Raw genomic sequence first — 14,779 nt, 5'->3', positions numbered from 1 at the left:
GAAGATGGTATGATTGTGAGTTTCGTTTTGAGTAAGTTGGACGAAGAAACCGCCGCTCAGATCACTCGCCGCCTGGATGCTCAGCAGATCCCTACGTGGAAGGCACTCCGCAACGAATTAGATCAGCTGGCCAACACCCTCTACTACGAACCTAAGGCCAAGCCGGGAAACAACTTCCGGACGGAACGTCCCGCTACAAACCACGCACCGGCGCGGACGGAGCGCGCGATGCTGTCCGCTACTGTGCACGCAGAAGGCCGGCATGCGGAAATCGGAACGACAGGCCATAGAAACCAATCATGGATGGCGGTGCGGCGGTGTTATGCGTGCGATAAAACAGGGCACTTGTCCACGTTGTGTCCGGAACTGCGCGTGCGGTCGTTTTTGGAGCGTACCAACTACATAATGGCCTTAGGTAAGTGCATCAATTGCTTCTCCCGACAGCATGCTGCAGCAAAATGCCCTTGCGAGAAACGATGCCAAGTATGCTCCAAGAAACACCATACGATGCTGCACGTCGAAAGCAATGGGAGTGAGAAGTGACTATCTGGTTATCATCGCAACCCATTCGCCATGCCCATCCGTTCCCGCTCATCATCGTTTCGTGGATGCGCGGTGCCTGATCCGGTTGGTGCTGCGCTGCATCGCTCTCGTGCGGTGGCCCGTTCCTGCTCATCATCGCTTCGTGGATGCGCGGTGCCTGATCCGGTTGGTGCTGCGCTGCATCGCTCTCGTGCGGTGGCCCGTTCCTGCTCATCATCGCTTCGTGGACGCGCGGTGCCTGATCCTGTTGGTGCTGTGCTGCATCGCTCTCGTGCGGTGGCCCGTTCCTGCTCATCATCGTTTCGTGGATGCGCGGTGCCTGAACCAGTTGGTGCTGTGCTGCATCGCTCTCGTGCGGTGGCCCGTTCCTGCTCATCATCGCTTCGTGGACGCGCGGTGCCTGATCCTGTTGGTGCTGTGCTGCATCGCTCTCGCGCGGTGGCCCGTTCCTGCTCACCATCGCTTCGTGGATGCGCGGTGCCTGAACCTGTTGGTGCTGTGCTGCATCGCTCTCGTGCGGTGGCCCGTTCCTGCTCATCATCGCTTCGTGGATGCGAGGTGCCTGATCCTGTTGGTGCTGTGCTGCATCGCTCTCGCGCGGTGGCCCGTTCCTGCTCACCATCGCTTCGTGGATGCGCGGTGCCTGAACCTGTTGGTGCTGTGCTGCATCGCTCTCGTGCGGTGGCCCGTTCCTGCTCATCATCGCTTCGTGGATGCGCGGTGCCTGAACCTGTTGGTGCTGTGCTGCATCGCTCTCGTGCGGTGGCCCGTTCCTGCTCATCATCGCTTCGTGGATGCGCGGTGCCTGAACCTGTTGGTGCTGTGCTGCATCGCTCTCGCGCGGTGGCCCGTTCCTGCTCATCATCGCTTCGTGGATGCGCGGTGCCTGAACCTGTTGGTGCTGTGCTGCATCGCTCTCGCGCGGTGGCCCGTTCCTGCTCACCATCGCTTCGTGGATGCGCGGTGCCTGAACCTGTTGGTGCTGTGCTGCATCGCTCTCGTGCGGTGGCCCGTTCCTGCTCATCATCGCTTCGTGGATGCGCGGTGCCTGAACCTGTTGGTGCTGTGCTGCATCGCTCTCGCGCGGTGGCCCGTTCCTGCTGTACACCAATCACAAGGGGCACGGCACGACTCGAAAATAGTACAGTGAATAAGTCATCGGTCCCTGCTCATCCAGGACCTAATCGCACCAGGTCCCCAACCAGACAGAAGCAGTTAACGCGCGCGGCTACCAACCCCGCACTTACAGGTAACCTCTCACTTCCTCAGGAATACGTTCTACTGGCAACTGCGGTTTTACTGTTGCAAGATGGTGATGGTAAATGGCAGCGTATTCGCTGCATAATAGATTCGGGCAGTCAGGTGGACGCCATCACTACTGACGCTGCCCAACGACTCAGACTACCATTGACACCTGGATACTTAATACTGAATGGGGTAAGCGGCAATATCCAAATAACTAATAAAACACAAGTTTCAATTACTACCACCAATGGCACGTATCGGCGCCAATTAAATATGTACCTTCTTCCTGGACTAAATGACCAACCTACCCGAGTAATCGAGTATGCTGAATCGGAATTGCCCCCCATGAAATCACTTGCTGATGCCCGCTTCAGTTATCCTGGTTCGATTGATGCTATACTAGGAGCTGGAGTCTTCTTTGATGCTCTTCGTTCCGGCGTTCGTCAGTTATCCAATGGCCTCAGGCTTCTGAATTCCAAATTTGGTTGGTTAGTAGGGGGATCATTGAGCAACATTGATTCGTCCAATCGGTACATGCGTAGTTGCAACTCTTTGGAGTGTAGAGATGAGTTCAAGGAATGTATCGAGCAATTTTGGAAGGTTGAGGAGATTACTCCGATCTCAACAATCAGTGGTATTTCTCAAGAACTCGACCTAGACGAACACTTCAAAAGACACTTAACCCGTGCTGAAGATAATCGCTACGTGGTTCGAATTCCTCTACGGGGGGAGTTGACTCAGCTAGGAGACTCTCTTGAACAAGCGCAACGACGACTATTTTCCCTCGAACGGAGGTTATCCCGGCATGAGCCTACTTACGATGAATACCGGAAATTCATGCGTGAATATTTGGAAATGGGACATATGACGCCAGTTCAGGCGAATGAACTACATATGGTACGCTACGTGATACCGCATTCGTGTGTGATCAAACCTGATTCAACTACCACCAAATTGCGTGTAGTATTTGATGCGAGTGCAAAATCCAGCAGTGGAGTTTCACTCAACGACATCCAAGCCATCGGACCAGTACTGCAACCTGACCTAATGCATATTTGGTTGGATTTTCGTACACAAACGGTAGTGGCCACTGCAGACATCGCAAAGATGTATCGTCAGATATGGGTGGCAGAACCTGATACCTGGATGCAATGTATCCTATGGCGTAATGATCCACAGCAATCAGCGCAAATGTATCGACTTCGCACTGTCACGTACGGTGAAGCTTCGTCCTCATATCTCGCCTGTAGGGCACTTCACGAGGCCGGCCAGGAAGTACGCTCTACGTACCCAAAAATTGCCGACGTAATTCAAAAATCATTCTACGTAGATAACCTATCTTTCGGCGCTGCAACGCCAGAAGAACTACGTGATCTTCGAACCGGCGTCGAAAGGGCACTCCTGAACAGAGGAATGCCCTTACGAAAATGGGCATCCAATGTTCCTGACGTGATCGATGACATACCCGTAGAACATCGAGAGTCTACGGTTCAGATTGGCGATAAGCAGGCCATAAAAATGTTAGGTTTGGCTTGGTGTCCCTCAGAGGATACTTTTCAACTGATCATTGACGACTCCTTCTTTGAACCAATTAAGACCATGAGTAAACGACATTTAGTATCCAGAATTGCAAAACTATATGATCCCATCGGAATGCTTCAGCCAGTGATTATCAGAGCAAAGATCATGATGCAGAATCTGTGGCGCGATGGCATAGAATGGGACGAGGAGGTGTCACCTTGCGTGATAAAGGAATGGAATGAGTTCACTGCCCAGCTTCCCTTACTTCGCCAGTTGCAGATACCACGAATGGTACTGCCAAGTGAAACCAAAAATGCCTCCATTTACGGATTTTGCGACGCCTCCGCGAAAGCGTATGGTTGTGCTATATACGTGCGTTATCTAAATGTCAAGGGTAAATGGAAATCGCACCTGTTGTGTTCAAAATCAAGGGTTGCACCACTAAAAGAACTCACCCTTCCGCGATTGGAGCTACAGGCAGCATTGCTTCTAGCCGAAGTCTACGAAAAAATAAAGGACGTATTCGATACTCGCATAACTCAAACAAAATGGTGGACAGATTCTCAAGTAGTGCTATCTTGGGTGCGCTCTAACAATATGAAATGGGATGTATTCGTGAAGAACAGGGTGGCAAAAATACAAGCAATAACACATGCTTCAGACTGGCATTACGTACCCACGAAGCTCAACCCAGCAGACATAGTTTCTCGAGGACTGTCAGCTCGCAAATTAATTAGCGCTGAGTTCGTACAGTTGTGGTTCGAGGGGCCACCTTTCAACAGTACTGATGAAACACCCCAGCAGTGTACCTACCGCATTCCCATCCCAGACGAAGGCGCTGGCACCTCACAGTTACTGACGGCAACCATAGGTCCGACTTGTGCTGATCTCATCTCGCAGTACAAGTACCACAACTCATTCATTAAGACTAGACGACATTTTGCTTGGCTAGGCAGAACTATTCATAACTTCAGATCAAATACCACTAAAATTCGTGTCAATTGCAAGCAGGCAGCCGAGAAGAGAAATGGCCCACTAGGATTGGATGAACTAGACCATGGACTAAAGCTTCTACTACTGGTAATGCAAACCTCAGCTTTTCCAAATGAAGTTCAAGAAAAGAATAACACCGGGTCCGTAAGTGCGAAGGGACCTTTCCAACACCTCAACCCAATCGTTAAGGATAACTTGATTCACGTGCAAGGACGACTATTGAACGCTGACCTGTCTGATGAATGTAAGTTGCCCATACTTGTGCCTAAGGCTCACCCATTTGTTAAAGTAATGATTCGACATATCCATGAAGACAACTTTCACGCCGGTGCAGATTTTGTCATCACTGAGTTTCGCTCGAAATTTTGGATGCGGGATCTTAGGCGCATGGTAATAGGTGTGCTATCTCGTTGCGTATTATGCGTTCGCGCCAGGCCTCGACAGTTTTGTCAACAGATGGGCCAGTTGCCAGCTGCCCGCGTAACAGAGTCGCCGGCATTCACCCACACTGGCGTAGACTTGTGCGGTCCATTCGAGGTGATACCCGGCTCGCGATCAAAATACAAAATAACGATCTACGTGTGTATATTCGTGTGCTTCTCAACCAAAGCAATTCACTTGGAAATAGTAGAGAATCAGTCAACATCTGCCTTTATCTCGGCACTACTCAGATTCGTGTCCCTTCGTGGAAGACCAGATATTATATATTCGGATAATGGTCGCAACTTCGTGGGTGCTGAAAAGGAGCTAAGTGAGCTTCGGAAAACGTTCAACAACCGAGAATTTCAAGACGACGTAGTAGGGGCCGCTGCCGAGAAGGGAATTCGATTTTCATTCATCCCTCCTCGGAGCCCCAATTTCGGAGGACTTTGGGAGGCCAATATTAAGGTGGCAAAGCGACTGTTGAAAGCTGCCTCTAAAGGAGCCCAGCTAAACGTGATTGAACTACAAACATTACTGCACCAAATCTCAGCCATTCTCAATTCCAGACCTCTCACCGCAACCCACACCAGCCCTGATGCCATGGAGCCTCTCACTCCCGCCCATTTCCTGATAGGAAGACCATCATTTGCAATTCCCGCCGAGGTGATGGTCAATGATTCGGAAGGCACAAAAACTCGATGGAAGCGAGTACAAAAACTATCACAGCAGTTTTGGACACGATGGAGGACGGAATACCTAGCTCAGTTACGTTGCAGCGCTAAATGGACGAAAAAGACCCCCAACATACAAACCGGGCAGATTGTATTAGTGGGCGACGACAACGTACCAGTCGGGCGGTGGCCAATGGGAATGGTGACAAAGATCTACGTGGGACCCGACGGAGTAGTTCGCGTGGCTGACGTACGGACGGGCAGTGGCACTTACAAGCGAAATGTCAGACTTCTTGCTCCACTCCCTATTGACCCTAGCGATGAGACGGACGACGAAAAATCAGCAGAGGGAGATTGTTCTCAAAGTGACAGGGTGAAAGACGAACATTTTCAGACGACAGAGCACGAAGATGACCCACCACCATTGAATAATATTTGGGACGGGCGACTTCGTCCCAAAGGGGGGAGAAATGGTGACCGATAAAACGGTCCACTCGAAACAGAGAAAGAAGTCGACTTGCGTACGTTCTATAAGCCGAATTCGCTATAAGCTATAAGAAGAATGCGTTCGTTCTATAAGCCCGAACGCGAATCTATTCGCACACGAATTCGAACGCGTTGATACTATAATCTTTCTCTCGACCAATCGCGTGACGACACGTCTCGCCGCCACGTGTAATGCAAGAGGAATGCGATCTCTAACGTCCGGCGAGAGAGTGATCAAAGGATCAAGCAACGGGAGATCGTTCTTTTTCGTTCGAAGGCCATCGGGTCGTGAAGACGTGTTCGCGAGTGATATCTATATTAAAATAAATCTCGCAGTGAATTCGCAAAAATATACTATTGTGATTAATCGCACAATTTAGTGAAAGAAAGTACCTAATTCGTGAGGAAATATTCGTGTCGCGGCTTCGTGCAAAAACAAACAGAGTGTACAATAAACAGATTGTGTTACCTACATTACCTCGAACTCTTTTTCCGAACCTAAGCTATTCTAAGTCATGGAAAACCGCTTTAAACTGCATAAATATTTTCTAAGAACAACTAAATTTTGATTGAATGGTATGAACGATGGTACGAGATGGCCGTTATATCTCGTATTGTTTAAAAAAGGAAAAATATTCTTTTGAAAACATTTGTTACAAAAACAATGTTGTACAAAATATTACTAAATAGTAGCTTCGTTTAATATCTACATACACATTAGTTTCTTTATTATAACTTTTTGTAAGCTTATCAACCCCTATAGTAGATGATTAATACTGTTGCCGTTCACACCTTTTTGTGAAAGATAAAACAATCCTCAATTCCATCCTAGAATTCCAACAATTCCATTTATACAAAGCCATTAGTCTTGAAACGCCCGCAAAAATGTTTTAAATGAAACATAAAGTTATGCTTTATCTAATTCCGGGTAGTAATCTGCATTAAATGAATATGATTGTGCAGGTTTGCTTTGAGAACCAACCACGACTACCGCCGCCCACTCTCAGCCAACCACGTGCTGCAACGGTTTATGCACGGTAATAAACCATTAACGATAGCGCAATTACTACACGCAAAAAGTATAGCAATCGCGAAAGTATCCATTAGTCACCATCCCAACCATACCGTAAGAGACAGGAAGCGCAAACCAAACAAATCCCTTCCCGCTGGTCATGGAAAATGTAAAATACTTCTGGGAATTGATCAAATGAATTTTAAACAGTTTGCTTCGCAGATCCAAAAAAAACACACTGCACTCTAGTGCACTGCGAAAAGCATAAAACCACAACCGAGACAGAAGGACATTTTCGGCGTACATGGGAAAACGATAGCCAACCGCCGTAAGTAATTCACTCAGTAGTGAGCGGTGCGGGTGCAAATGAAAAACGCTTGACCTGCGGCAAATGGATGCGGTTTGGTAGTACTGCAGAACGAACGTACTAACTCGCGGCTCGCGGCGGATTGCGATGGACGGAAATTGTGAAGCAAGGAAAAAAACATGGTCTCTATTAAAATTTATAGCCATTTACTGGTAAGTACGTTTTTCGTATTCAAGATCCAAAGCTCTAGCAAAAATGCATACGCTTTAGCTTTAGAGTGCAAACCAATCACAACGAATACTTGTGCAGGATTCGATACAACCCCTTTTTGGGGTGTATTGAAACTCCTTCCCATTCTCTGTCTTTAGATGAGAGGATGAAACATTCATGAGTACTAACAGAAAATTTTGTAACGGTTTTAGCAATCACTAGCAAAACCACAGCGTACTTGTGGAGTTTTAAAGTAAATTATTCAAGAAGTACAAGCACACGCATCGGCGAACACGAAGAGCACAAGTTTCTGCCACCGAGGACATTCAATTTCGCTAATGTGTTGTAATTACGAACTTACTTAAATGTCCGCTTTGGACAAGAACCTTTCTAGCTCAAATGCGTATCGTAACAACGGGTTGCTTGCAAGGAATTAAAATTCGATTTGTCTCCAGCGCTCGCTTCTCCTTCGGAATGGGAGCAAAAGGGGTTCGGGTAACCAGCAACCGGAAATAAAGGTACAAAGGCAAAACCTCTATTGAAATTAAGCGTGCAACGCACGTAATTACTGCTTGCTGCCGCTGAATGCTATTACAGACCCATATTCTGAAACGGCCACAGCACACGACACTTCAAAGTTTTACTCTATACGCGACAAACCTTCTTTTCTGTAGTAGCTCCTACTATTTCCACCCATCTTTTTTGCGTAATGACCATGGAAGTACGGCTGGCTTTACGACCGTATCCTTAGCACGCACTGGTCAACGCACAGTACCACACAAATCGACTGTGGAATTAATTAGCATCCTATCGGTACGACACACCAACGCCCCCGATGGCTTGATGCTACTAATTTGTGACTGTTATCGACGCAAAAACATAACTGGTACTTCCTCAGACACTGCGTAGCGAGAAGATTGCGTAACATGATAATTGGAGCCAACAGTTCCTAAACAGCAGCTTCGTAAGCATTCCACCACACAATCGTATTGTAAATTGTAATTCGTTCACTGTTCTGGCTACCGTTCTATGTAACCGATTGATAAGCAAATGCTCTAAATTCGGTGAAATCGTTTGAAATAATTAGCTATCGTAGAAGCAACGTGAACTCGAAACGTGTGAGCATTGCAACGGCACGCTTTATAATAAGGATATTAACATGCTGCAGGTAAAACGGTACTAGGGTTAATTAAATCAACCAGCCGCTAATAACTTCAATTGAGCAAATTTAAAGGTTCCGTGTGTTCTGTGAGCTTGAATCTTTTAGCATAATTATTTCAATTACATTTGTTTCCAACGAAACAATTGAATTCCAATTTCAAACGCTGATGACTAGTAGAGGGAAACGAAGCACTTTCGTGTATATGCCATTACACGAAGGGTATACACCTCGCTATAAATTCTATACAACGTCCCTTTTCTTAACGATTCACGCACCAGCATGCGCATATTTATTTGCGTAATGTCGAAGTAATTGAGACAGCACAGAGTACACCTGTGACAGGGCGCCCTGCTCAGGGTGGCCTATTTAAGGATGGAATCGTTCGTTGCGTGTTCGAAGCATCGCAATCGCAATGGGCCCATTCGATGCAATTGCCACCCGGCATTCAATTCTTGAATTATGGAACAATTCAGCGAGCGCAGTTGCACCGTTTCCGCCCAAGCCACAACAGCAACAGCGATTAGCTTTTGCTAATGAACCGTAATTTTCGTCGTCAGGGTAAACCATGGCCAGGCGAGAGCGCTTTTCACACAGCTCGCCAAGCTCGAGCATTACCACCGCCGGCCACCGGCCACCTGATGATGAGCTGGCCCGCCGCAGCGTTCGAAGGGCAGCGTTCGATCAGCGCACAATCTGTATGCAAAGTCGTAGTAGCGTTACTAAACGGCGACCACGAAGACACCGGGCGGGCAGCAGCGAGGTCAGCGATTATCGTGAGCAATTTTAACCCTGGCACAACATCTTCCATCTCCCAGCAGTGCCCTCTTAACGCCCGACAATCGGACAAACTGGAGACGACTGTGACACAAAAATCAAAGCCCACGGCCACGATCCCCCGGTGACGGGGACGGTCCACAAAGGCGAACTCAGCTGTCTCCATCCCTGGACAGCCGCTTCAATACCCATCACACTACCACTACCACAGTGTCACAGTGACTACCACTTGGCGGCACTGGCATTTACTGCTGTTTAATCGTTCACATTTAATGCTCATTATGCTGTCGGGTGGGCTCCCGGGACATACGAGACGATCCGCTCCTTTAGTCTTCCCAACCCTAGTCACGAACGTGATCGTAAACACTCCATGGGATTTCGTAGCATGGAGGTCTGGGATCGAGCCCCTCCACTAGCCTCACGCTCCATGTTGATAATGATGCGACATAAGTCAATCAATTACTGGGCGACGCCACGTTCGTAGCTTTCCATTAACGGTGTGTGCGCGCCCAAGGTTGCTCTGCCCGTTTGCTAATTCCTTTTGATTCTGAATCCGATTTACCGCTTCGCTAACGGTTGCCTAGATGGCCTGTGTATGTGTGTTTGTTTGTTTGTTTGTCTATGTCAGTCGTGCGAACCTGGGTGAAAGAAGCGAAGCAGCGCGTAATGTTTTGCTTAGCGCAAAAAGGTATTTTTGAAATTAGCGCAAACGTATCTTTGGTGATGGTCCACACAAAGCAGTCACATACGTGTCGTACGCATTGTTTTGCCCAGCCAAGTACGCTATTCTGATACTTGGTTGCAGATTGTGGTTACAATCAAGATTTCTTTCCGTCTTTTATTTTTCAAGTATTTTATGTTAAGTGATGTGAATCGTTGATTGCTGCAAGCGATGAACGAACTGATATTGTAAAATGAGTGTTTCGATCAACTTTTGACTGTCTAATTGTTTATTTTAAACGTAAACTTAATTGACCATGTGGTGACGTTTTCTGTTGTGTTATAAAACATTTAATTGTTAGCATTTTTATTATTTTTATTAAGAAAGATAGAAAATAAGTTATGCTGATTAATTTACTTTCGTTTTATTATCATATGTTTTACTCCAATGAAATGACCACACAATAACAAACTTTTATCCTTACTTTCAGGTTCCAATGACATATTAAACTTTGATTAGTTTCTTATTTGTCTTAATTTATGAAATTAATGATAAGTGAAGACTTCGTTTCATTAGATAGAGCAAGAATGTACTGTGTAACGCCCTCACCGTCAAAGTTCATTCGATGAGTCTGGATTGGTAATATTAAAGTACGTGAGTGGTAATCAGTTGTCCATCTTCCACGAGAGCTCTCGTTAGCAGAAGCCCTCTATCTTTTGTTGGCGAGTAAAATCAAAGACAGACACACTGTAAGCACGATCTTCGTCATCGCGGTGTTGATCATCTGTACAATCGTATTTGTTAACTGCATATGTCTAATATCGATGTTGCATTTCATGGTTCTCATTACACCTGCATGGATATTGTTGAATAGTAGATAGTAGAGTGGGACAAACTGTATACTATAGGCTTGCGCTAGAGGTCGTTTATTTTCAATTTCTTTGCTGACTTATTGACATTCTATTTCGTTCTTTTACGTAATTCGTAAAACTCCACTAAAAAGTGCATGTGAGTGTGCATGTATTTATCACGAACAAAAAGTGTAGCAGTTAACCAAATGTTATCGGCTACAAAATCACAAGAAATTACTTTTCTATATTGCATTGATACAAGGACACGTTCACCAATACTGTGGACTAGGCTATTAGTGACTTAACCGTGTACTCATAACAGAAAAGATAGTCCTGTGAATGAGGCACTCAAACGGGGCTTCAACCCATGGCCGACATGTTGTTAAGTCGCATAAGTTGACGAACATGCCACAACATTGACTCAATCAACCATGTGTATTTAGTTTAAAAATATGAACCATCTAGTATATTTGTCGGTAGTCGACCAAATATTAAAGTTTTTGTAAATCAAGGCAGGTAAAAATAAGTAATGTGAATGATTAGATACTTTTTCGATTGACACAACTTATGCAGACCAGTCCTCGTTCACTTTTCCTGTGAACCATTAAACCATTAATAATTCTCAAACGAATGATAGGATAAATTGTATGAAATCTTAAGCAAATAGAAAATAAATAAATTCATAAGTGCTGAAATTGATTCTTTACTTGTGAATACATGTTAATTCATAATCACAAATACTAGACATGTACAAGAAAAGGGTAAAGCCTGAGTTTACAATGTCGAATAAGAGATATCTTCGCTCTCTCCATCCAACCACTGAACAATGAACCGGAATACGCTTTCCGCGAAACCGTCCCGTTATCGCATTAGGCAAAAATTGGCGGAAAGTGTTATTTGCTTCGACAACATAACTCCCAAGCCAGTTACCGGATACGGAAATACTTTCAATCTACCATCCACCACGATAAAGCAATCGGCAGCAGAGCAGTCAGAAAGAAGGCGTCACAGAATGAGTAACGATCTGCTGAGCGCTCTGACAGCTTACAGCGAGTTGCAATTACAGTGAATCTTTGAGGATCAACCAAATCACTTCGCGTTGCTACTTGGAGGAGTGTCATCTCTTGTGACTGTGATTTTTTTGTTTGTTTGTGATACTGTCAACTCTCGGCGGAATGAATGAATTGTAGCAGAAGACAGTCGAACGAAATACTATGAAAAATGTTCCAATGCCCCTGGCATTGTCCTGTATAAAGCGGCTTGTCCCGAGGCAACGGGTAGAATTGCATAGAATCATTAATTATAATTAAACTTTTGATTGATTTGATTTTCATTCTACGAATTGGACGGTTGACTTTGTACTGATGTGAGTTCTTAATAGATGTTCTTGCTATGTTATATGGTGCAAGTTATATGGAGCTAGAAAGTTACTATTCATCAATATAAATTTAGCACAGTTTTACTAGATATTTGTTGCTAAATTTTAAAAAGACTTTGTTATTTAATCGATCATCATGAAATTATTGTATTCAAAGCTCAAAAATATATGTTATATATTTTATATCGCTTAAAGCCCTCATTGTGGCACTTTTTAAAACTGCAATTGCAATGCAGTTTTGCCTCTCGAATAGACTTTATTTGTGCACTGTCGTCATTGGAACTAGCTAAACCAGTAAAGAACATTGCTCTGAAAGCCCTTACTTTGCTGGAATGAACACTAACCATTGCATTGCACCGTTCGGGAAAAAAGTGTACAATCCTCGTAAGGAACAGCCTCCACCACAGTTCGTTTCCTAGCATTTCCTTCCCACCAACAAAAAGGGTAAGTGGCCAAAAGCGGCTCAAGTGCGATGGCGTCGTACTTGTCCCCGCCGGCTAACGATGGCGTGCCGAAAAGAGGCGGACATCCTTTCCGTCCAAAAAGGATGTGCACTAAAGCGCAAGAGTGTTCCAATCCAAGCAATCTTGAACGATCATTTTTCATCGTCTCTTCCGCCAGCCGGCCACAGACACTGCTTCTCCATTTGCTTTGCCCCATATAGCACCCTCGAACTCGAGTTAACTTACCGCGGTAGGACCACGATCGAAGGATATTTACACCGCCTGCACCACCAACAGACCATTGCTTTTCTTTTCAAATGTTCACGCTTTTTTGGTCCACCTTGCTGCCATTGAACCACCAGCCGCACAAACTCTTTCTCCGTTTCTCCAACGACGCAAACTGCATACCGAACACTTTATACCGGACGCATATCAGGGGCATCAAACACTTTGCGAGTGGGAAGAGGTGCGGGGGAAGAGAAACTCCAACACACAACCCAACCTCCGCTCGATTCGGCCGCGTTAAGTTCCTCGGTGATGAACCCGACAACCCGTAACTTTTAATTCGATGATTAATGATAGTGCTGGTTGTTATTCAAATTAGACTACATCCCGGCGAAAAGGGTGCAATAAATTAAAACAAACTTTCTGCGGGTACTGAAACGGCGGGCGACAGAATGCCGAAATTCTATCTGTAAAGGATACTCGTGGCTTTACGTGCATTCAATCGCGGCACAAGCGAGTGCGTGTCAGAGTGGGGCGGACAAGTTTTAATCTTCTCCGGAAAACCATTATCCTGCAGTGATTTTTATGGAATGCTTATTTGCCCCGGGCTGTCGATCGAATCGAAACACGGATTATCAAACGTTTATATACGAATGGTTTACGCTCAGCGGTAAACGTGCAAATATGCAGTACTTTAGTGTTCGATTTTCAAATTCATCAATCACGTTCAACAGCGCCGACAGGAAGCGGTTTATTGCATTTGTTTATGATAAATAATTGGACTAGCACGCAAATAGAACATATGAGAATAGTGAATTAAGTTTATGGATACGATTTTTCCTTTAAATATGTACTTTAAAAGTTAACTTAGAACCTTTTCCAATAATTTAATAAAGCTGTTTCGCTCCAAATCAAGTCATATTATGATATCCTTCTTCTACTTAGCGTAATGTCCTCCGCGAATATACAGGTTTTCGAGACTTCAGTACCACGCATCCGGATAATAAGTTTTGCTACAAGGAGACGGTTCATTGTAGACTTGAACCCACGATGGGCATGTTGTTAAGCATAAGAGTTGACGACTTTACTACGAAACCACCCCTTTTATTGTGATGTGAAATAAAAGCTTTATTTGCCTTATAGGCTATAAAAATGGGAAGAATATCTGTAAAATGAAACACGTAAATCTGTACTTTATTGAAAGAAACTCAACAACAATTTAAATTTTGTTCCAAATGTTATGAAAAAAATGACGTTATTCGGTAAAAATTACAAAAAACTTAAACACAGTATATATATATGCCAGCATAATTTCAATTAACGTAAACTTATGACCTATAACATTAGTTTTTGTACTAGAAATACAAATTATAATTAACACAAAAAGTGCTGTAATATAATAATAAAAATATGTCATACGTAAATAATTGAGATCTAAACAATTCCATGAAAACATAATGTGGAAGGTAATATAATAGGTATGACTTTATGTATCATTTTACATTACAATGTAAAACGACTCACGATACTGCAATCAACAAGTTTATTCATCCCTTTATAGTTTTGCACCAGCAGTGCTCGGGCTAAGTGAGCGGTCCTTCACAGTTTTTCTCGAGCAGTGGTCAGGCCGATCCTATAGGATTCTTTGTTTAATTTTTAATCGAAGACCGATTGGAAAATGGGTGACAATGTTTCGACCTATTTTTTTTTTTTTAAATCGCGAGACTGTGAAGGAATTAAAAGATCAGTAAGATATTACGTATTGCATGCGAACTATTTCATTTGTTACATACTTCTGAATAGCTGAAAATATAAGGCTAAGTGAATACTAGTCGGTTGTCTTAAATCAAATAAGGTAAAACATGACCAATTAA

The 14,779-nt window shown here is 44.6% G+C and overlaps 1 protein-coding gene across 1 annotated transcript; it reads right to left on the bottom strand.

The window, feature by feature from the left end:
- Positions 1 to 411: 411 nt before the first annotated feature.
- Positions 412 to 1,570, bottom strand: LOC133390989 (uncharacterized). Its single transcript, XM_061640502.1, has 2 exons — positions 578 to 1,570; positions 412 to 510 (listed from the first exon to the last, which is right to left on the bottom strand). Exons 1-2 carry the CDS (start codon positions 1,568 to 1,570, stop codon positions 412 to 414), a joined length of 1,092 nt encoding a protein of 363 aa, XP_061496486.1.
- Between the last annotated feature and the right edge of the window lie 13,209 nt (positions 1,571 to 14,779).

This window comes from Anopheles gambiae, chromosome 2, assembly GCF_943734735.2.
Source record: "Anopheles gambiae chromosome 2, idAnoGambNW_F1_1, whole genome shotgun sequence".
Taxonomy (NCBI): Eukaryota; Metazoa; Arthropoda; class Insecta; order Diptera; family Culicidae; genus Anopheles; species Anopheles gambiae.
The sequence above is the reverse complement of the archived record's forward strand: the minus strand, read 5'-3'. Positions and strand labels throughout refer to the sequence as shown.

Bases quoted from the DNA above. Each gene is read 5' to 3' on its own strand.
- LOC133390989 (XM_061640502.1), bottom strand. From the start codon at position 1,570: ATGATGAGCAGGAACGGGCCACCGCACGAGAGCGATGCAGCACAGCAC. The intron at 511-577 runs GCATGGCGAATG...TTCGACGTGCAG, and splicing joins TGATGAGCGGGAACGGATGG to CATCGTATGGTGTTTCTTGG.